Below are 21557 nucleotides of genomic sequence, written 5' to 3'. Positions count from 1 at the left end.
GTTTTGCAGTTGTTCGCCTTGGCAGGATTACTTGTTTTGCAGCTTTTCACCTTGCACAGACTGGTCTGTTTGGAAATCTTCTGAGGGTTCACAGAGGGGTCAGACTGCACTCTTGACCATCACAATGTCTTCTCACACCCTACACCGAGGCTGATAGATAGTCTGAAAAGTTGCAAGGCCTCAGCAAACTTGTTGACAATGTGCTGAAGATCGTTTTCAGTGTGAGCCATAAGGGCACAGTCGTTGGCAAAGATGGCCTCAGAAAGTAGTTTCTGCACTGTCTTAGTCTTTGCGTTCAGGCGACGGAGGTCAAAAAGTGAACCATCATGCTGGTATTTCAAGTATATACCTCGGTCCAGATCTTTCATTGCATGGTTAAGGACGCATGCAAAGAACAGGTTAGATAAGACAGGAGCGAGAACACATCCTTGTTTCACGCCGTTGGTGATGTTGAAGGGGGCTGATGTGGCTCCATCAGACAGTACTTCGCCTGTCATGTCATCATGGAAAAGGCGTATAATCTGGACAAATTTTCTTGGACAGCCAAGTTGTATTAGAATGGTCCAAAGGGCTTCCGTGTTGACGGTATCAAACGCCTTTGTCAGATCTATGAAGACAGCATACAGGTGCATGTTCTGTTCAATGCACTTCTCTTGTATTTGTCTGACAGCAAACACCATATCGGCTGTGCTCTGGCCAGGTCGAAAACTGCGTTGACTTTCAGGTAGATTTGCCTCGGAAATACTGGCTATTAGGAGGTTCAAGATGATGCGGGTGATGATCTTCCCTCCAACGGAGAGGAGGGATATGCCTTTGTAGTTTCCACATTCTGTTTTGCTGCCTTTATTCTTGAAAAGGGAGACAATAATAGCATCGCAGAGGTCCTGTGGTATGTTTTCATCCTCCCAGATGCTGATGATCACGCTATGGAACGCTGCTAGCGCTACTGGACTTGCCGCTTTATATATCTCTGCTGGTATCCCATCTTTTCCAGGAGCTTTTTCTGAACTCATCTGGCTAACAGCTTTCTTAATCTCATCTATAGTGGGCGGAAAGTCAAGATCTGTCAGGACGGGTTGTTGTGGAATTTCATTGAGGACAGTATTATTCACAGTCGACAGTCTGTTAAGGAGGTTGCTAAAGTGTTCTCGCCATCTTTTGTTGATTCCCTCTTTTTCTTTGACCAGTGTTGTGTTGTCTGATGAGAGCAATGGGGTAGTCCTTGGTTTAGAAGGTCCACAGACAGTTTTAATAGCACTAAAGAACATCTTTGAGTTGTGGGTCTAAGCATAGTGCTCAATTTCTTTGGCTTTGCTCTCCCACCAGCTGTCTGGTATCTGACGGAGGTCCTTCTGTGTTTTGCTCTGAAGGTCCTTGAAATGATCCTGTTTGGAGGCTGAGGAGGGGTCATTCTGCCATTCAATAAAGGCTTTTCTCTTTACTTCAGTGCTGAACATATTTCTTCTTGGTTCTCATCGAACAAATCCTGATGTATTCTTTGCTTTGGTCCAAGCGATGTTATTGCTGTGTCAGTCACTATCTGCTTGAACTGATCCCACTTTTCAGTTACAGTACCGACCAGTTGACCATGGGATGTTAATTTGTTATTGAGACCCTTCTGAAAATTGTTGAAACATTGGGCATCCTTCAGTTTGGCTATGTTAAAAGCAGGTCGCACATGCTTAAGGCATTTGTGCCGAGAGGGAGCGATGTAAAGTTGAAGAGACATCCTGACTAATCTGTGGTCTGTCCAGCACTCTGCGCCTTGCATTACTCTGGTGATCAGTATGTCTCAGATGTCTCACCTTCTGACAATGGCATAATCTATCAGATGCCATTGTTTAGACCCAGGGTGCATCCATGTCTTTTTGTATTTATCCGCTTGTCGGAACAGCGTGTTGGTAATAGTCAGGTCGTTTTCAGAACAAAGGCTCAAAAGGAGTAGTCCATTGTTGTTCATTTTGCCTACACCATGGGGCCTGGCTACTCCTTTCCAGTTCTCGTTGTCAGCCCTGACTCGGGCATTGAAATCTCCAAGTAGGAGTAGTTTGCTCATGAACTAGCCTGCTATAGCATCGATATAGCAGCATTAAGTGAAACAAGATTGGCTGGGGAAGGTTTCTTGAGTGAACCAGGAAGTGGTTATACCTTCTTCTGGAAGGGTAAGACTGAGACAGAGGATAGACTACATGGAGTCGGTCTGGCAATAAAAACCTCATTGATGCGTCAACTCCCAGACCTTCCAGTGGGTGTCAATGAAAGATTGCTGAAACTACACTTCCCACTAAACGCCAAATGTCATGCCACCATCATCAGTGCACATGCACCCACTCTAACATGCCCTGACAACTCAAAGGAACAATTCTATGAAGATGTCAACAGACTGATCAAGGCCACACCTGCAAGGCCACACCCATTGTGTAAGTGTTAAATCTCAGGATTACGAAAATGCATGAGATGGGCTGTACACATGGACTGTAATAATAGAAGAAATGTAGCATGTCATGTACAAAAATACTTTTGGAAGTGTATATGCTGGAGCATTTTATTTACAATTATTACTTGGTTGGATATTGAGAAGCAAATATGAGATATGAGCAACTAGCTAAGGTGAGAGTCGACCCTAAAAAGTGACTTTGTAAAATGCCATGGCGTGGTATGCCATGTTTATTATGCCTCTGTAATAGTTAGATCATATCCACTCAATTTAACAAGGATAGTGGTTTTTCTTCTGCAACCTTGTAACCTCTCCAGCTTGCACGCTGCTCTACATGGACTCTGTAATTGATGCTGAAGTCATAGTTCTGCAAAGCACTTATGCACATGATTAAATTGAAGCTTGCTCTTAGGTTTCCTTGAAGTCCACAGAACAAGTCTAAAGAATAATCACTGATTGGGCTGAACTGGTGCCATCCTAGTGCTGTTACTTTGAGGATGAGCTTGATTTTGTGTTTGTATAATGCACTGCCGAGCACATCATAGAGCTTCCCCTATGTGCCACTCTGCTGATGACAGGAGATGTTACAACAACCAGCTGCAGGGTTAAACTTCCACTTTTGTGATGACTCTGTCACCACACTGGGTAGCTGGATCTTTAGAGCTAAAAGCATGAAGATCATGGGCTAATGAGCCACCGATCTGTGGCTGGGGTCTGTAACAAACTCTTATCCTCTGCAGATTGGCACAGAGGGAGACTTGTAACATACAAATGCAACCCAGTGGTGTTGTATCTTGAGAGAAATTATCAATATCTCTGATTACTCCTCACTTTACCATTTCAGAATGTTTTTAAAACTTTCATATTTGGCAGTTTAAAGCCAGCGTATAAATGCAATGTAAACACTCAAGTGCAAAGATGAGAACAGGAGCTTTTCAAGTGCTTTTAGCAAAACCAGAAAGGCTTTTCTGTGAAAGGCCTCTCCATAGACTGAGAATTACCCTGAGCACTTCTGAAACTTGGCCCTGCAGCAATGCACATCTATGTGTGTACTCTGTGACAAACAAGCCATGCAAAATGATGTTCAAAGCTCTGTTGGCATTTCCTAGCAATAAAAACCCTCCCTTATCACTTTGAGCCAGTGGGGACCCAGGATCCTCAGAAACATCCTATCTAGGTACTTAGACTCTACCCATGTGCTTGAATTGAAGAGAATAAAACTCCTTCAGGCACCCCAGAGCAGTCCACTCCATCAGCTTCTGCACTTGTCCTTGTTGAACCTCATCAGATTTCTTTTGGCCAATCCTTCAGTTTGTCCTGGACTTCTTCCTGGATTTTGTTCCTGTACTTCTGCACAGCAAGAACAATGGGATTCCCTCCCCATTGAAAACTGTATAAAAAGCCCTGGAAGCCCCTCCATTTTGTCTTCAATCCTGCTTCTTACCTTGGAGTGTCTTGCTATAAACTGAAATAAAACAAAGGACCTGTTCAAGCCGCAGAAGTGCTCCAGACACTTGACTTAAGACAGCAATTTATTCCATCATTGCTACAAGCCTCAACCAAGATCTTTGCAATTGTTGCATGCATTTGATTCCTTTAACAATTTTAACTCTTAATCTCTCTTTCATTTTATAAATAAACCTTTTTATAAATAAACTCTACACTGGAGAGTTCTGTCGACAGAAGGGGCAGAACTCAGAGGCTGTGTCTACTCTACAGCCCCGTTTCAAAAGGATGGCTTTCAAAAATAAATGTCGAAATACGGCCTTTCGAAAGGGAGCGTCCACATGGGCAAATGGGGAACAAAGGTCTGACCTGGCCCTTTGAATGGTCCCCACTGCACTTTCTAAAGAGAGCATCCACAGCTGCGTCTACATGTGCACGCTACTTCGAAGTAGCGGCACCAACTTCGAAATAGCGCCCGTCACGTCTACACGCGTCGGGCGCTATTTCGAAGTTAACTTCGACGTTAGGCGGCGAGACGTCGAAGCCGCTAACCTCATGAGGAGATAGGAATAGCGCCCTACTTCGACGTTCAACGTCGAAGTAGGGACAGTGTAGACGATCCGCGTCCCGCAACGTCGAAATTGCCGGGTCCTCCATGGCGGCCATCAGCTGGGGGGTTGAGAGACGCTCTCTCCAGCCCCTCAGCTCACTGGTGGCCGCGTGGAGCGGCCCCTTAAAGGGCCCCTCCCCCGCCCTGACTGCAGGAGGCTGAGGGAAAGTGCAGGCTCCTGCCTGCACACGCGGCGAGCCTGCACAGCCCTCAGCCCCTGACACCGGCCATGGCTGCCCAGCAGCCCCCCCAGCGCCCCCAGGGGACCCCCCCCCAAGGGCAGCCAGGGCAGCCAGCCCAGCCAGAGGGCCACGCAGTCTGGGAAGCGGCAGCGGGACCCCTCTTGGACGGAGGCCGAGATGCGGGACCTGCTGGGGCTCTGGAGCGAGGAGGAGGTGATCCAGGTAATGGGGAGCAAGAGGCGGAACGCGGATGCGTTCGCTCGGCTGGCCGACGGCCTGGCTGCCCGGGGTCACCCTGCCTGCACTCCTGACCACGTCAGGAGTAAGGTCAAGTAGCTGCGGCAGGGTTATGCCCGGGCCCGGGATGCGGCCAGCCGATCTGGGGCCGCCCCCGTCACTTGCCCCTTTTACAGGGAGCTCAGGGACATCCTGGGCTCCCGGCACACCTCCTCCCCTCCGGCCACCCTTGACACCTCGGCTGACGAGCCCGAGCAGGCCCTGCAGCCGGACTCCGCCCCGGAGGCAAGCCCCGCACCCCGGGGGCCCCCCCCGGAGGCCATCCCCGGGACATCGCGCCAGGAGGAGGAGGAGGAGGAGGAGGGGGGCTCCTCCTCCGCAGAATCCAGCCTGCAGATCCTCCTCCTGCCATCCCGGAGCAGCAGCAGGGCCTCCGACCCCCGGGGATCTCCGGACCATGGGAGCGGACCCACAGGTAGGTACCCCTCTCTGGTGGACACCCCGGGGCTGGAGGGGCAGGGGTAACAGAGATGTGTCCAGGGCCCCCCACACGCTCACATGGCCATGGCCCCAAGGACACCAGGGCCATGGCCCTCACAGCACTGCAGCCATCAGCCCCTGCCCCCCGCCACCCTGCATGACAGTGCCATGCCCCATCCCCGGGCCAGGGGGGAGCAGAACCTCGAGGGGCCCCCGGGCGGAGGGGGTGGGACACCCCGCAGCAGCAGCATGTGATGGAGTGGGGGGAGTGCCAAAGGGAGACTCAGCCTACATATGAGCCACCAGAGCCGAGGAGCTCCCAGGGCCAAAGGAGGATCCTGGCGCTACAACTGGCAGGTGACACCTCTGCCCTGAGCAAACAGGAGGGAGGAGCCGAGCTGGCTTGGAATTGGGGGGCGAGGGCGGGGGCCACAGGTAGAGGCTAGGGGAAGGGAGAGCTGGTAGGCAGCCAGCCAGAGGAGGGGGAAAGCTGCATCCCAGAGGGGCCCCCCTTGGGGTCTTCTCCCCACGACGGGTTGGAAGGACTGTCTCTTCCGACAGCTGGGGCTGTCACTCCTGCCAGAAACTGGCCATCTGTGGCCTAAGAAAGCTCTCCTGCCCTCAGACCCTGCGGGGTGAAGTGAGAGTTGCTCCCACCAGGGGACGGGGTGCAGGGCAGGGGGACCCCTGAACACCATCCATCACAGCAGCATCTCCCGGGGACGGGGATGGGGAACCTGCAGCACAGGGTCGGGGGGACAAAGGCCACGGCTCGGGGCCCACACTAACGCCTGTCTCCATTCTTCTTTCCCCCCTCCTCTCCTGTGTCCTGCACCTGCACCTGCACCATCCGAAGGACCGGAAGAGAGCGCCGGCGAGGCCTCGGTTGTCCCGGAGAGCCCTCCGGGACCCTCGCTCCAGGGCAGCCCCTCGGTCGAGGAACGACCGGCCCCGCGGAGGGCCAGACGGCGGACCCCGCGCCTGCTACCGGCGGCGGCCACGGACCCCCAGCTGCTGGCCATCCTCCGCCGGCAGCTGGAGGTGTCGGAGCAGCACCTCCGGCTGCAGGAGCAGGTGCTGGCCTGGCACAGGGAGGCATGGGGGGCCTATATGGAGAGCATCAACCGGCTGGTTGACTCCCTGGCCCCCCGTGCCACGCCGGCCGAGCCACCGCCCGCCATGCCCGCTCCTGCAGCCCCACCACCAGCTGCTCCAGCCATCGCCGGGCTGTCCGCCGTCGCCCCACCACCTCCCCGCGAGGGCCACCGCGCCGAGGGACCCCTGGAGCCACCCGAGACTCGCCGGCGCCGCTACCTTCCGGTGGAGCCCGCTCCCACCCAGCCACGGACCAGACTGCAGACCCGGCGGAGCTCCCGGCCGGGCACGCCCACTGCCGGGCTGTAGGGGCGAGGGGCCCGGGACGTGGCCCCCCCCTTTGTTGGACATATTTTTTTGTGGACTGTTTCTGTTGTTGTTGCCCCTGTTTGCCCCGTCACCCCGTGTAAATAGTTCTCCCCGTTCTCCTCCCTGCTTTTCTTTTTTGTTGATGGCGCACAGTTCTTTGATTTGTTGTTGTATATTGTTTTATTTGTGCACATCTTGCTTTTGTTGAACGTTTGTCCCTCCTTTTTGGTTTCTGTTTCACATATATATTTATTTTTAAAAAAAAAAAAAAAATTCGTTAAGACAAAAAAAAAAATTAACGTTCACCCACAAGTTCGTGCTGTCATTTCTCCTGGACAAGTGGGGGGGGGCGGTGGGGTGCTCCATGGTGTGGGCATTGGGGCAGGAGTGTGGGGGAGGAAGGGGCGGGCAGTAGGGGGCCTGGGCAGAGTTCACCCCGCAGCCTGTTGCTCGAAGTGGGCCCGCAGGGCCTCCTGGACCCGGGTCCCCTCTGGGTCCACCTGCCGACTGGGGGCAGCAGGTGGCTGCACGTGTGCCCTGCCGGCCTCGGCGGCCCAGCCCTGAAGAAAGCTCTCCCCCTTGCTCTCCACGAGGTTGTGCAGGGCACAGCAGGCACCCACAATCTGGGGGATGTTGTTGGGGCTGGCATCCAGGCGGGTCGGGAGACATCGCCAGCGTCCCTTGAGGCGGCCAAATGAGCGCTCCACCACCTGGCGCGCACGGTTCAGGCGCTCGTTGAAGCGCTCCTGGCTGGCGGAGAGGTGGCCCGTGTAGGGGCGCATGAGCCACGGCTGGAGGGGGTAGGCCGCATCCGCGATGATGCAGAAGGGCATGGTGGTGTCCCCCAGAGGGATCTCCCGCTGGGGGATGTAGGTCCCCGCCTCCAGCCGGCGGCACAGGCCCAAGTTCCGGAAAACCCGGGCGTCGTGGGTGCTGCCAGGCCAGCCCACGTAAATGTCCTGGAACCGTCCCCAGCTGTCCACCAAGGCCTGCAGGACGACTGAATGGTAGCCCTTCCGATTGAGGTATCGGCCTCCACTGTGGTGCGGGGCGCGGATGGGGATGTGAGTCCCATCCAGAGCCCCGAAGCAGTTGGGGAAGCCCAGGGTGGCAAAGGCGGCGACAGTGGCATGTGGGTCCCCCAGCCTCATGAGCCTGTGCAGGAGCATGGCGTTGATGGCACGCACGACCTGCAGAGAAAGCACATGGGACAGCCCCAATGAGGGGTGAGCAGGGTGTGCGTGGCCCTGCCCTGCCCTGGCCTGCCCTGGCCCCCCTGCCCTGCCCTGCCCTGCCCTGCCCTACCCTGGCCTGCTCTGGCCCCCCTGCCCTGCCCTGGCCTCCCCCTGTGGGTTCTCTTACCTCCATGAAGACAGCCCCGACGGTGGCCTTTCTGACACCAAACTGCTGCCCCACGGATCGGTAGCTGTCCGGAGTGGCCAGCTTCCAGACAGCGATGCCGACCCGTTTCTCCACAGGGAGGGCACACCGCATGGCAGTGTCCCGGTGCCTGAGTGCGGGGGTGAGCCACTGGCACAGCTCCAGGAATGTCTGGCGGGTCATCCTGAAGTTCCTGAGCCAGTGGTCGTCGTCCCACTCCCCAAGCACCAGCCGCTCCCACCAGTCGGTGCTGGTGGGGTAGCTCCACAGCCACCGGCGTGTGAGGCGGGGGGGGCGGGGTGCTGCAGGGGTAGGGGCTGAGCCCCGCTGCCCTGGGGGCATCTCCTCCCCTGGGGCAAGAAGGTGCTCAGCTGCCCCCAACATGGCATGAGCCAGGGCAAGCCCTGCTCCTGCCGGGAGGGCTGGGTGGACCTCTAGCTGCTGCTGCTGCTGCTGCTGGAGGTCCATGACTGCGGCGCTCGGGGTCTGTGTGCCTATATGGCTCCTCAGACCGCGTGTTGTGCAGGCTGAGTGTATGTGGGAGGGGCCCTTTAAGGGAGCGGCTAGCTGTTGCCCCGGAAGCGCTAGTCCGCCCGTTGACCCTGTGTGCAGCTGTGCCTGGCATCCCTATTTCGATGTGTGCTACTTGGGCGTGTAGACGTTCCCTCGCTGCGCCTATTTCGATGTTGGGCTGAGCAACGTCGAAGTTGAACATCGACGTTGCCGGCCCTGGAGGACGTGTAGACGTTATTCATCGAAATAGACTATTTCGATGTTGGGTGCACGTGTAGACGTAGCCCACATGTCCCAGGGCATCCTTTTGAAAGTACAGGGGCAGGAAATGCCATGGGCAGGGTCAGATGGTGGACAAGCCCTTCTGGGGCCACCGTCTGCCACCCCTTTAAAGATGCACGCCCCCCACCCCGGGCCTCGGCCTGCACATGCTGAAGGCCAGCTGTCTGTCCCCAGGCACACAGATCAAGAGCAAGTGGAGGAGGCACCCCAGACCCCCATGGACCCTGAGCAGCTCCCCCCACATCGAGGCCATGGCCAGTGCACTGCCGCGGACCTGGCCATGGTGCACCAGTGGCTCTGGATGGCCACCCTGGTAGCCACCCTGCTGGAGACCATCCTCAGGGCATGATGCCCCCACTTAGTCCCTTGGGTCATTGCCGCTTGTGGGGCTTCCCCACAAGCAGCGACTGGTGCTCACACACACCACCCTGCTCACACACACCCCACAACCCCCATACACACGTACCCCCTACCAACACCCCCATGCATGCACAGGGGACATGGGGTTAACCATAACAATAAACGATTTACTTGCTCTTTACAAATGTCTGTGCCTCTGCCAACTCCAGGGAACTATATATAGGCAGGTGGGGGAACTGCAAACAGGGGGTTGGAAGGAACTATATACAGGCAGGTGGGGGAATTGCAAATGGGGGAGCTGGAGGGATTATACACAGGGGCATAGTGGCCCCAGGCAGGCACCCTGTGACCCCCATGAAGTCCGAGGCTCAAGGTAGAGGGCTTTATCCCTTGACAGGGTTGATGGCCAGGATCCCTATTGCCCTTCTCCTTCCCCCTTGTGCCTGGGGGGCCCTGTTGGGGCTGGACTGGGGCCGGTAGCACAGGGAGACATGGCTGGGGCGAAGCCTCCATGGCCTCGCCAGGGTCTGCATGGGGGGAGAGCTTCTAGTGTAGACATAGTGCAGCGTAGACACTTCTGTAGATAGAGAGGGCTTCTGGTTCCCTGGGAAGCCCTGTTTGCTGAGCTTTCAGTCACCCATTCTGTTGACAGAGCAGATTGCTCTGTGGATCTGCTTTTGTGTGTAGATACACTCTGTCAACAGAGTTTCTGTTGACACATCTCTGACGACAGACACTACCGTCGGCAGATGCTTCTAGTGTACACGTAGCCCATACGACTTCTTGGTAGCCAATATAGAAAAAGCTGATTAAAAATAAAAAATAGATTTGAAAGAAACCATTATTCAGTCTTCAAAATATGTCATGTTGACTACTCTTCCTCTAAAGTCCAATAGCAAACACTTCTTTTTAGCTTGCATTATAAAAATTGGCCTATTTTTTGTAAGATACATAGGTTATATTTTGTTTGATTCTTCCATGAACTATCACACGTTCCTCCTATTTCCTCATGATTATGCTTGCTGGCCTAACGTTTCCATTGTCTCCACCAGCTGAATTCACAATGTTGTTGCAGGGACTCTCCGAGTCAAAAGAAGCAGCTGGGCTTCTCTGGCTGTAATTGCTGGTCTATAACAACACAGTATTTAGGACATGTGTCATAATAAAGCTGGAGGTGTAATACCTCTGAAAAAAGAGGGAGAAACCAGCAGCATCATGTTGGCTGAAAAAGGTTTGACCAGCTGTCCTCTCCCCTTTTACATGCTTTCATGAAAATATAAAAACAAAAAGCAGTCAAGTAGCACTTTAAAGACTAGCAAAATAGTTTATTAGGTGAGCTTTCGTGGGACAGACCCACTTCTTCAGACCATAGCCAGACCAGAGCAGACTCAATATTTAAGGCACAGAGAACCAAAAACAGTAGGCAAGGAGGACAAATCAGAAAAAGATAATCAAGGTGAGCAAATCAGAGAGTGGAGGGCTGGGGAGGGGGGGAAAGGTCAAGAATTAGATTGAGCCAAGTATGCAGACGAGCCCCTATAGTGACTCAGAAAGTTCCCATCACGATTTAAACCATGTGTTAATGTGCCGAATTTGAATATAAAAGCCAGCTCGGCTGTTTCTCTTTCCAGAACGGTGCGATAATTCCTTTTCAGTAACACACACACCTTTAGGTCATTGACAGAATGCCCCATTCCATTAAAATGTTGACTAACTGGTTTGTGGATCTGGAGTGTTTTGATGTTAGACTTCTAACTTCCTTAGACAAAGGGGCAATGGGCACAAAACAGACATCAAAACACTCCAGATCCACAAACCAGTTAGTCAACATTTTAATGGAATGGGGCATTCTGTCAATGACCTAAAGGTGTGTGTGTTACTGAAAAGGAATTATCGCACCGTTCTGGAAAGAGAAACAGCCGAGCTGGCTTTTATATTCAAATTCGGCACATTAACACATGGTTTAAATCGTGATGGGAACTTTCTGAGTCACTATAGGGGCTCGTCTGCATACTTGGCTCAGTCTAATTCTTGACCTTCCCCCCCCAGCCCTCCACTCTCTGATTTGCTCACCTTGATTATCTTTTTCTGATTTGTCCTCCTTGCTTACTGTTTTTGGTTCTCTGTGCCTTAAATATTGAGTCTGTTCTGGTCTGGCTATGGTCTGAAGAAGTGGGTCTGTCCCACGAAAGCTCACCTAATAAACTATTTTGCTAGTCTTTAAAGTGCTACTTGACCGCGTTTTGTTTTGATAGTGTATAGACTAGCACGGCGTCCTCTCTGTTACTATTCATGAAAATATAGTAATTCTAACTTGCTCCTCCTTTGCAGTCAAACTGCCCTGTTTTAAGGAATAATAAATATTATGTCGATTGATAACCCCTAAAATAACCAGGAACAGTCTGGCTACAATAAATAGATTAATGTTACATTATCCTTTGCTGAACATTCTTCTGTATATTGAAAACACTGCAGGGTTTGGCAAAATGCACAGCCTCTTTTCCTAACGCAATATGTGCTTTTGCAAAGCTCTGAGGGCCAGATCTTCCAAGGTACTTAGGCACCTAAAGATACAGATAGGCTACTAGTGGAATTTTCAAAGTGGTAGATAAATCCCACTAATCGATAGGTGTCTAAGTACCTTTCTGGTCGCAGGTTGTTGGCATTAGAGTTCAATAACTATTTAATAAAGTTTGAATGCTTTAAATTAGGGCTATCTAACCACAGCTGATGTTACAGAGTGCTATTTTTACATATCATTTGTAAACTGGACTATACACAGAGGGAGACATGATCAATGCAACAAGTTGCCTACAAACAAAGACACATTTATGTGCTTTGCTGAGTTAGGGCTTACAAGAGAGAAAATTCATGTACAAGTCACACATTTTAAAGGTGCAAGCATACCTGGGCACTATCATTTGCCAAACCCCGTGATAAACCTCAATACTCTGTTGCAAGACAAGTGCCAGCACATATATAGGATGGGCTGAGGCAAGAGCTGATCAAACTTTCGTCGTCATTCAAAGCCAATCATTTCCTGTGAGTCATTTACAATTTAGACCCTGATTTGTACAAGTTTATTCACTCTGCATTACTTCCTGTGACTGTTTGTGGCGAGCTGTTGGTTGTCTAAGTCACCAGTTCATATTTTTCTTCTCTGACTGACAACTGAAACGTTTTAAAAAGGAGATTTATGATCAGAAAAGCTGTGTTTCCCCCTTGCCATCACTGCAATCAAAGCTCTGTTAAAGTGTCTGTGAATATTTAGCCTTCAATGGATTGAGGGACCAGTAATCTCTTTTCTCACATAATAGTGTAATTTCAATATTAAACATGAGAAAAGTTCAATGGTTTGGCTGGTAATACGGGCAGGCAGCAGGTAAGTGTGCAGCTGTATAAAGAACTAGTCTTAATTTCAGCCTAATGTGACACATGCGATAATATGACAAAACCTGTTTAAAGGTCAGATAAGTGGAATGATCTCTAAGACCCCAGTCCCACAAACACTTATACACACAATTAACTTAAAGCACAGCATTAGTCCCACTGAAATGTCTAGACTAGGAAATTTGATTGCATTTGTTGCTCTCCCACTGAAGTCACTAGCACTTAAAATAAAGGATGCCCTTTAGTGCAGGATGAACTTAAGCACATGCTTAAGTGCTTTCCTGAATGGAAAACACTAGTTGTGATGCTACAGAGTACCAGTGACTGAAAGTTACCCCAGCTGGAACACAAAGGGTGCGTCTACACTAGGAACTAACGCTGAAGTTACCTTCGAAGTTAGGCACTACATCGAAGTAGCCAGCAGAGAATCTACACACATTTTTCTCTTACTTCGACATTCACTTCAGAGTAGGGAGCCCAACTTCAAAGTCCTTACTCCATTCCCAGGAATGGAGTAGTGCCCTATTTCGAAGTCTAACTTAGAAGTAGGGTGTGTCCAGATGCTCTACTTTGAAGTTGCTTACTTGTCAGTTGTACTTCGAAGTAAGCAACTTCGAAGTTATTTTTGTTGTGCAAACACAGACAGACTGTCCCTTGGAAAGTGAACTGCAAATGGGACTTCATAGCCTTTCAGATTCTGTGATTTTCAGCAGATGGCGCTGTAGTTAAGATTGTAAAACAACTTGCATTAAATTCCTCTAATTTAAGCTATTTATATATCCTAGCCATAAACTACAAAGTTATGGATAAAACTTCACATTTACAATAAAGGTGTTGGGTGAGGAGATACATGTTCGTCTTTAATAGTTTTTATTTTGTGGGGTGGGGGAGGCAGTAAGGAGGGGAAGATACAAATTTGCATATGAAAACCATAAGTAACATTATGTTGGTTTAGGACACTTTAAATATTTATGTTAGTCAAAATATGTCTAGTGACATTTTGATTATTTTAATGGAATGTAAAATTCAGCCCTCTTTCTTGTCTTAATGTTAAAGAACAAAATCACAGAATCATCAAAGTTTTAATGTCAACTTTCTGCACATGGCAGTATGTAGGAGAGGCAGTAGATAATGTCATGCTCATGGGGCTAAATTCTGCCCTCATGTGTTTGTGTGGGTTACACTGAACTTTTCTGCTTGTTAAATGGATGGTAGAATTAAGTCTTCCACCTTATCTTTCTCTCACAGAGATTTCTGAGGAGCTTGTTACTCTCCTATCTAAGGTTTACACATGCCGAGAATTATAAAGGGCATGGACATTAGGTTTTGAATAGGTACTTAGCTTTGATCTAATAATTTTTCAAATGTGAATAAAGAGAAACACTTCTCAATATACCTGTGACACAGCCAGTTCAGCCACTTCTGACCATGTCCTCCTCATGGCCAGGTGACCCCTGTTGGCTCACATCCCCCTCTGTTCCCAGAACTCACTCATAGGACATCTCTCTTCTCCCTCTGCAGTACTCTCTGCATTTCCTTTTGGGTCAGCTGATTCCTCCTCCCTTTCACTGTTAATTCTTAGCAGCTCAACTTACTTCTTCCCCCAGCCCTCACAATCTTCAATTAATTTCCAGCTTCAGCTCTCTGCTCTTTTTAGGAGGTGCTCAGATGATAAGGTCATGGGCGCAATTATAAAAAACCTATGTGGGCTGTTCCATCAGAGTACTGCAGCTGCAGTTCTGACCTACCCCAGCCCTCCCCACAGAACCAAGGATACAGTCCAGTCCTGAGTAGAAACAAACAAACAAAAAAAACCACAGAAAACTAAAACCACCTCACTATGCGAAGGCTAAAAAAGAAATGACAAAATCATTACAAAGCTGTCGTAGGAGTTGTATGCAGAATGCCATGGCAGTGAACACAACTGCATGTAGACTGACTGAAATGTGAAAACTTTTCACAGCCTTAACTCAGCTACGTTGCTTTAGCACCCATCTTCATTCTGCGCTATGACAGGAGGCAGTAAAGGCTCAGAGATGATCAGTCCTCTCTACCTTTTTCAGGTAAAAGTACCCAAACAGAAAAGAAAAAAAAGAAGAAGAAGGAAAAAAAAAAAGGAAATCTAATTCCTGTTCCCAGATCCACCACTGATTTTAAACCAGTTACAACCAGTGGTTTTTTTTGTACCAGTACCTGTTGGTACTGAGCATCCACACTTTGGCAGCCCTGGTCATGGCATTGGTTGGGTGCCGGGGTAGGGAGGTAGCTGAGTACCAGTTCTCTTTTTTTGTTAAAACAAAACAAAACAAAACAAAAACAAAGGCACTGGTTACAACTAAACATCCACATCTGTAAACAGGGATAATAAGTAGAAGACAGGGAGACAAGTTTTTATCGTGCACCTAGGAGGTAAATGGACAGGACATTAACATTCCTGAAAATGGGATCTCAGCCAGGCTTGGTTGAAATGCTGTAAAAATCATTTGAGGTGAGATAATTTTCCTTAGACAGAGGAAATCCTGTTTGTCCAATTTCTAGAAATAGTATTATGATTTTGTTTATAACCTTTTTGTTTTTACTGTCTTTACTCACAGTCTCTTGAGCCCCAGACCTTTGATAATACACTTGTTGCTCTGTTCATGATAAATCTAGCTCAGTGCTGTGGTACAAAGAACAGATCTCGAGTTGATGCATTCAACAAAGTGTGTAAACAGCTCCCTCTGGGATATCAACCAGGTACTTCTGTGGCTATGTATACACTAGACATAGAAGTCAACTGTCGATACGCAATTTTAGCTACACCAATTGTGGAGCTAAAACTGATTTATCTGCGGTCAACTTCCATGTCTGTCCACATGGCGGAAAGTCAACAGGAGCATTTCTCCTGTGGACCTTCCTTATTCCTCATCTCTCACAGGAGTACAAGTGTCAACATCAATCCCTGAAAACATCATTTTGTGCATGCACTAAATGAAACCCTGCAAGATTGACCCTGAGAGGGTCAATCATCTGCTGCGTAGTTCTAGTCTGCAGTCTCTAGATCTGTCTGCACCTGTAGCTTTAGTCTGTAAGTGATTCATGGAAAAGGAGCTGGAGACCACAGAGGGACTTGGAAAGAGGGGGATACCCACTGTTAGTCTGGATGGCATAGCAAGGATTGGATTAGCCCAGGGACAGAGCTCAGACAGCTAGCAGGTCAGAGAGTCAGGGAGCTGTCACCCAGTTAAGGGCAAGAAGTTTCCCTCTCGTTGGAGTCAGCAGGCTAGTAATGTGACTCCTAGTCTTGGGTACCCCAAGAATAATCAAACTGTGAATAAGACAGGCCAACACACATTGCTGTATTAGGAAGAACTTTTTTATTTAATTGATCTATAAACTATGTTCAAACTTCAGTTCATAGAAAAGAACGTCCAAGGTGAGAAGATGGTTCGAAGATAAAATGGAGAAACCTCCAGGGCCTTTTTTATGTCCTTGGCCACACAAAAGGACTCTCATTGTTCTTTCTGTGTAAAAGTACATCCCAAGATGGAGTTTGTCACATGTCACCTGTCCACGCATGACTCAGCTTTTTGCAGGTAGCAGCCACTGTTCACATGCAGCTCTGAATGTTCGCAGAAAAGTTAATCACATGTGGACTGGTACGATCCAGGGCCCATTATAGGCTGGCCAAGCTGCCTGTCGATGTCTCCCAGGAGCAAATATTTGAAATACAAATATATAGCCAATAACCATAACTTCAAAGTTTTTTGAAGAGACCACACTTGGCCCACTTTGTACGTGATTTGTTGCAACCCTATAACAGTGGTTGCAACAATGAGCTGTAAATTCATAGTTTAATATGATATCACAGCATATCAGGAGAAAACTTTTCTTTCGACCTGTAAGAAGATGGCATATTCCTGGCTTTTGGAAAGCTACGCTGTATTTTTTTCCTGTTGATATATTTATTTTTATTTTGTGACAGACCCCTCGACCATCCCTAAAAGGTCCTGTGCTTTTGGGCGGCTCCTTGTGGGCCTCAGAGACTGGGGGAGACCCCCTTTATTGTTCTGGGACTTCCCGAAGGCAAGGTTCTCCCTTTACCAAGCCATTTTCATCACAGGCCAGTCTGAATTTGGGGTGGAGCAGGTTCCTTCTCCACCAGCCTCAAGCTGCTCTGGCCTTACCCCAGTTGGCCGGCCCTTCCAGGGAGAGCGGTGGGGGGAGTCCCATCCCACTCACTGCCCTGGACACCAACCAAGGGACCCTAGGGAAGGAGGGAGTCACTGGAGCTTTTTGGCCCTGCCCCATGACAGCTCCCCTTCCCTGGATCTCTTTACCCACCGCTACTCTCTTCAGAACAAGGGCAGGAGATGGATGGCAGGAGATAAATCACTAGATCATTGTCTTCTGTTCTCCTTCTCTGGGGCACCTGGCATTGGCCACCGTCGGCAGATGGGATGCTGGGCTGGATGGACCTTTGGTCTGACCCAGTATGGCCATTCTTATGTTCTTATGGGTCTCTTCCCTCTGTACTGTGCTGCTGGCTGTGCTGTGCTGTGCTGTGCTCGGGTCGGGTCGGGTCTGGTCTAGTCTCCACACCTCCAGCCTCCTTCTCTCCAGGAACCATGCCCCTCTCCCTCCTGCTGCCTGGGGAAAGCCTTTTGTAGAAAGCCTGAAGGCCTTTATTGGTCCCAGGTGCATTAATTATGACCTGATGCTGTCTGACTCTTGATGAGCGCCAGCAGCCTATGCAGCCTGCAGGACCGTGCCCTTTCTGCACTTACAAGGGGAACAAAGAGGGGCTCCTCCAATGCCCAAAATGTTTCCCCTCCCTCAGGCACCTGTCAGCTGCAGTCCGTGATCTGCCACAATATCTACAAATTTGAGTTGCCATTAGGAATATGAAATATGCCCTACCAGATCTGTCCACATCCAGTCTAGCATCCTACTTCTGTCAGGTGCCAATACTGGCTCCCATGAGAAGGGAAAGCCCCCAAATGATCCTAAGCTAATTATCCAATATTAGCTATTGGACTGGTGGAGGGGCTGTGTCTCTTGCTGAAAAGGGATAAATCTGACCAGGAACTATCATGTCCAACCTGTGGGGTTTTTTCAGAGCAGTCGTCAACTTACAACAATTGTATTTGTCTGGTATTTTTTAAAAGACCTCCGCTCCCGGCCCGGCCCCTTCAAGATCTGTGGTCTGTATCAACAATGTAGCTGTGTTAGTCTGTATCTGCAAAAACAACATGAAGTCCTGTGGCATGTTATAGACCAACAGATGGAATGGATCGTAAGCTTTCATGGGCAAAGACCCACTTCATCAGATGCAAGGTGCCAGAGGACTTCTCGTTGATCTGTGGTCTGTGATTCCTAGCCTCGGATGTGTTGCATTTACAGTCTTAAAAAATGTGGAAATCTTTGCCTGTATAACTGGGGTTATCTAGGTATACACATGATGAAATTTGGTTTTCACATGGCTAAAAATAGATTCACAACAATTTCTGAGAGCATCTTATATTTCTTTAGTGCATAAGTATACTCCAAGGCTGGGTCTACACAGCACAACTTTCCTGGCAGATCTATGCTAATGAGCAGCCTTGAAATTGCAAATGGCTGCTCATTAGCAAGATCCCCGGCTCATTAGCATAGCCACGCCAGACCTTGGTCTTGGCAGAGGTGGGTGCCAGCAGTAAGGAGGCTGTGCGGACATGCCCATGCCAGCAAAAAGCCCCTCTGGCATAAGGGTCTGGTGACCAAGTAGATTTTTGCCAGCAGGGGCATGTCCACATGGCCTCTTTACTGCCGGCAGCCCCTCTGCTGAGACCGAGGTCTTGAGTGGCTATGCTAAAGAGCCTCAGGACCATGCCAATGAGCAGTTATTTTCAATTTTGAGACTGCTCATTAGCATGGATCTGCCAGGAAAGCTGCACCATGTAGACCCAGCCCAAGGCTATGGCTACACTATGGCTAATTCTGGGGCTAAACACCGTGCTCAAAATACCAGAGCTATTTTGAGTGCAGTATTCTGTTTCCACTACTCCTTGTCATGAGAGGGGTAGCAGAAACCTCAAAATAGTCCCTTATTTCAAAGGTAAGTGCTGTTTTGATGGCACCAACTTCAAAATAAGATAACTTGAAATAACTTGCAAAATTTGTGCAATGCAAATTGCATAAATTATTTTGTGTTATAACTTGAAAGTGTAGCCATAGCCCAAGAGACTTAACACTGAAGATCTATAATGTGATTGAATTATCACTGTGTACTAATGAGTGATATGGGCATCTGGTTGTAGCTATTGACTTATTGATCACTTGATGAAGAATGACGAAGCTCTTGAAGTAAAGATGCTGTTAACATCCTTAGCAGCCCAAAGAGTCCACCCAAATGCCTCACTGGACCGCTCAAAAGGAATGTAACTTTCCTTTAAAATCTCACAAATGTAGTTCATAATTCAGATGAAAGAAGAAACTTCTACACAGTTCTGTTTAGAAGGAAATTTCTTTCCCAGTCCTCATACATTTTGACACATTTTCTATATTTTATAAAATTGGGTCGTATTTTATTGCAAAAAGAAAACTGATTTGCGTCATACTTTCAGTAGTTATTACTCTCCACGTTTCTTATTCCTGCTGGTTACAGAACAACTTCTGAAGGTATTGGCCATTCTGCCTTCTCCGCCTTTAACACTGAATTCTCATCACAGAGCATTTGACCTTTCTACAGATGATTAAAAATTGCAGAAAATGAAATCTTCTTGGAACATATACTTGCAATTGCACAGCCCCAAACATCTAAATCTACTTCAGACATTTGCAATTCTGATGCTTCGGTTTTGCCGCATTCGATTATTTCCAGTAGACCTTAAATATACTGTCAGTCTTGTTGCTATCTTGCTTTTCAGAATTTCCCACCAATAGTGACTATGAATTAGGTAACATTAAACACATAATATCACTGTATTAAATTATGTTATTAAATTAAATTATGTTATATTAAAGTATTATCAGTTTCTAAAGTATTTTAACAATTATGTGAGCATAATTGCAGGTTTTTTGCAGTGCGTTTTAATGGTCATATAATTACATTAGTAGACAATAAGGTGCAATTATCTCTCACATTCTACTGTAATCAGATATTTCCCATGGTTTTTTTTGTAAAAAGAAAGAGCAGCCAGTACTCAGGCAACTCCCCACCCCACCTGCCCTACTCCCCAGCCAATCCTGCAGCTAGGGCTGCTAAGGTGCTGGTACTGACTACTGGCAAGTACCAACACACACAGAAGAAAGCACTGGATCTTTCACTGTCTTAGGAAATCAAGACGTGTGCCACAAAGCCTCTTACTACAGGACAAGCCCAAGAGAGAAACCAACGGAACACCACTAGCCATCACATACAGTCCTCAGCGAAAACCTCTACAGCGCATCATCAGGGATTTACAACCCATCCTGGACAATGATCCCCCACTTTCACAGGCCTTGGGAGGCAGACCAGTCCTTGCCCACAGACTACCTGCCAACCTGAAGCAAATCCTAACCAGCAACTATACACCACACCACAGTCATTCTAACTCAGGGACCCATCCATGCAACAAACCTCTTTGCCAGCTCTGCCCACATATCTACACCAGCAACACCATTACAGGACCTAACCAGATCAGCCACACCATCGTGGGTTCATTCAGCTGCACATCTACCAATATAATTTATGCCATCATGTGCCAGCAATGCCCCTCTGCTATATACACATCAGACAAACTGGACAGTCTCTACGTAAAAGAATAAACGCACACAAATCAGATATCAGAAATGGCAATATACAAAAACCCGTAGGAGAGCACTTCAATCTCCCAGGCCACACAGTAGCAGACTTAAAAGTAGCTATCCTACAGCAAGGAAATTTCAGGACCAGACTCCAAAGAGAAATTGCTGAGCTACAATTCATCTGCAAATTCGATGCCCTCAGCTCAGGCTTAAACAAAGACTGCGAATGGCTGGCTAAATACAGAAGCAGCTTCCCCTCCCTTGGTATTGACACCAGCAGATCAACTGCTGGTAGTAAGCCTCACCCTTGCTAACTGAGCTAACCTTGTTATCCCCACCCTTGCTCTGGCTTATTTATACCTAGCCCTGCAGATTTCCAAGACCAGCATCTGATGAAGTGAGTCTGTGCTCACGAAAGCTCATGCTCAAAACTTTTCTGTTAGTCTATAAGGTGCCACAGGACCCTTCGTTGCTGTTAGGAAATCAAGTTCTTCTGAAATCTGGAAGATGCGGGCAACTGAAAAAAATCACAGAGCTTGACATGTCACAGGCTAGGGCTTGTAAACAGGTTCTCAGTGGTGTCTTCTGTTGTGCCTGCATCAGGGAAATCCTTGTCAAATTTGGGGCTTTAAGGGTCCATCTATGTAGCTCCAGCTTTCTCCCAGAATAAATGGGATAACATAAGGGTGAGGATCTCATCTGAGATCTGCAAAACCTAGCAACTTAACCACCCAATGGTTTCTGGAGATGTTTTCCTTTGCTGTCACTCCATATGGGTTTATATCTCCAAATCTCTAAACAAAACTCAGTGTCAGCCTTTGATGCATACAACTCTGTATTAAAACCCTGTGAAACCCATCCAGATTTACCCGTTGAAAAAGAAGTTAACATGTTGACAAAGGTACACCTCAGTTCTGCAAAGATTTATGACCAAACTTAATTTTACACACTGTGTGTAATCCCATTGATTTCACTGCACTGGGACTCCCCACAGTGCATGAAGTTAAATGCATACATAAATTTGCAGAAAGGCAGGGGATAGTTCGAATTGCAAGTGTGCAATGAGATCTGAAGTGAGACAGTTTTTGTA

The 21557-nt window shown here is 48.5% G+C and overlaps 1 protein-coding gene across 8 annotated transcripts in view; it reads right to left on the bottom strand.

Moving 5' to 3' along the window:
- UFM1 (ubiquitin fold modifier 1) overlaps positions 1-21557 on the bottom strand; it is a 97575-nt gene that overhangs the window by 15003 nt on the left and 61015 nt on the right. For 4 of the 8 annotated variants that reach the window (XM_074986991.1, XM_074986919.1, XM_074986936.1 and 1 more), the window contains exon 6: positions 3882-3902. The exons of 3 other annotated variants lie outside the window; for them this stretch is intronic. In XM_074986991.1, the coding sequence (XP_074843092.1) occupies positions 3882-3902 (21 nt within the window). Of the gene's footprint in view, positions 1-3629; positions 3788-3881; positions 3903-21557 lie in introns of those variants that run through there. One more of the 8 variants, XM_074986974.1, reaches the window with a different exon arrangement.

Source organism: Carettochelys insculpta, chromosome 1 (genome assembly GCF_033958435.1).
Source record: "Carettochelys insculpta isolate YL-2023 chromosome 1, ASM3395843v1, whole genome shotgun sequence".
NCBI lineage: Eukaryota > Metazoa > Chordata > Testudines > Carettochelyidae > Carettochelys > Carettochelys insculpta.
This window is presented reverse-complemented; position numbering and strand designations above follow the sequence as displayed.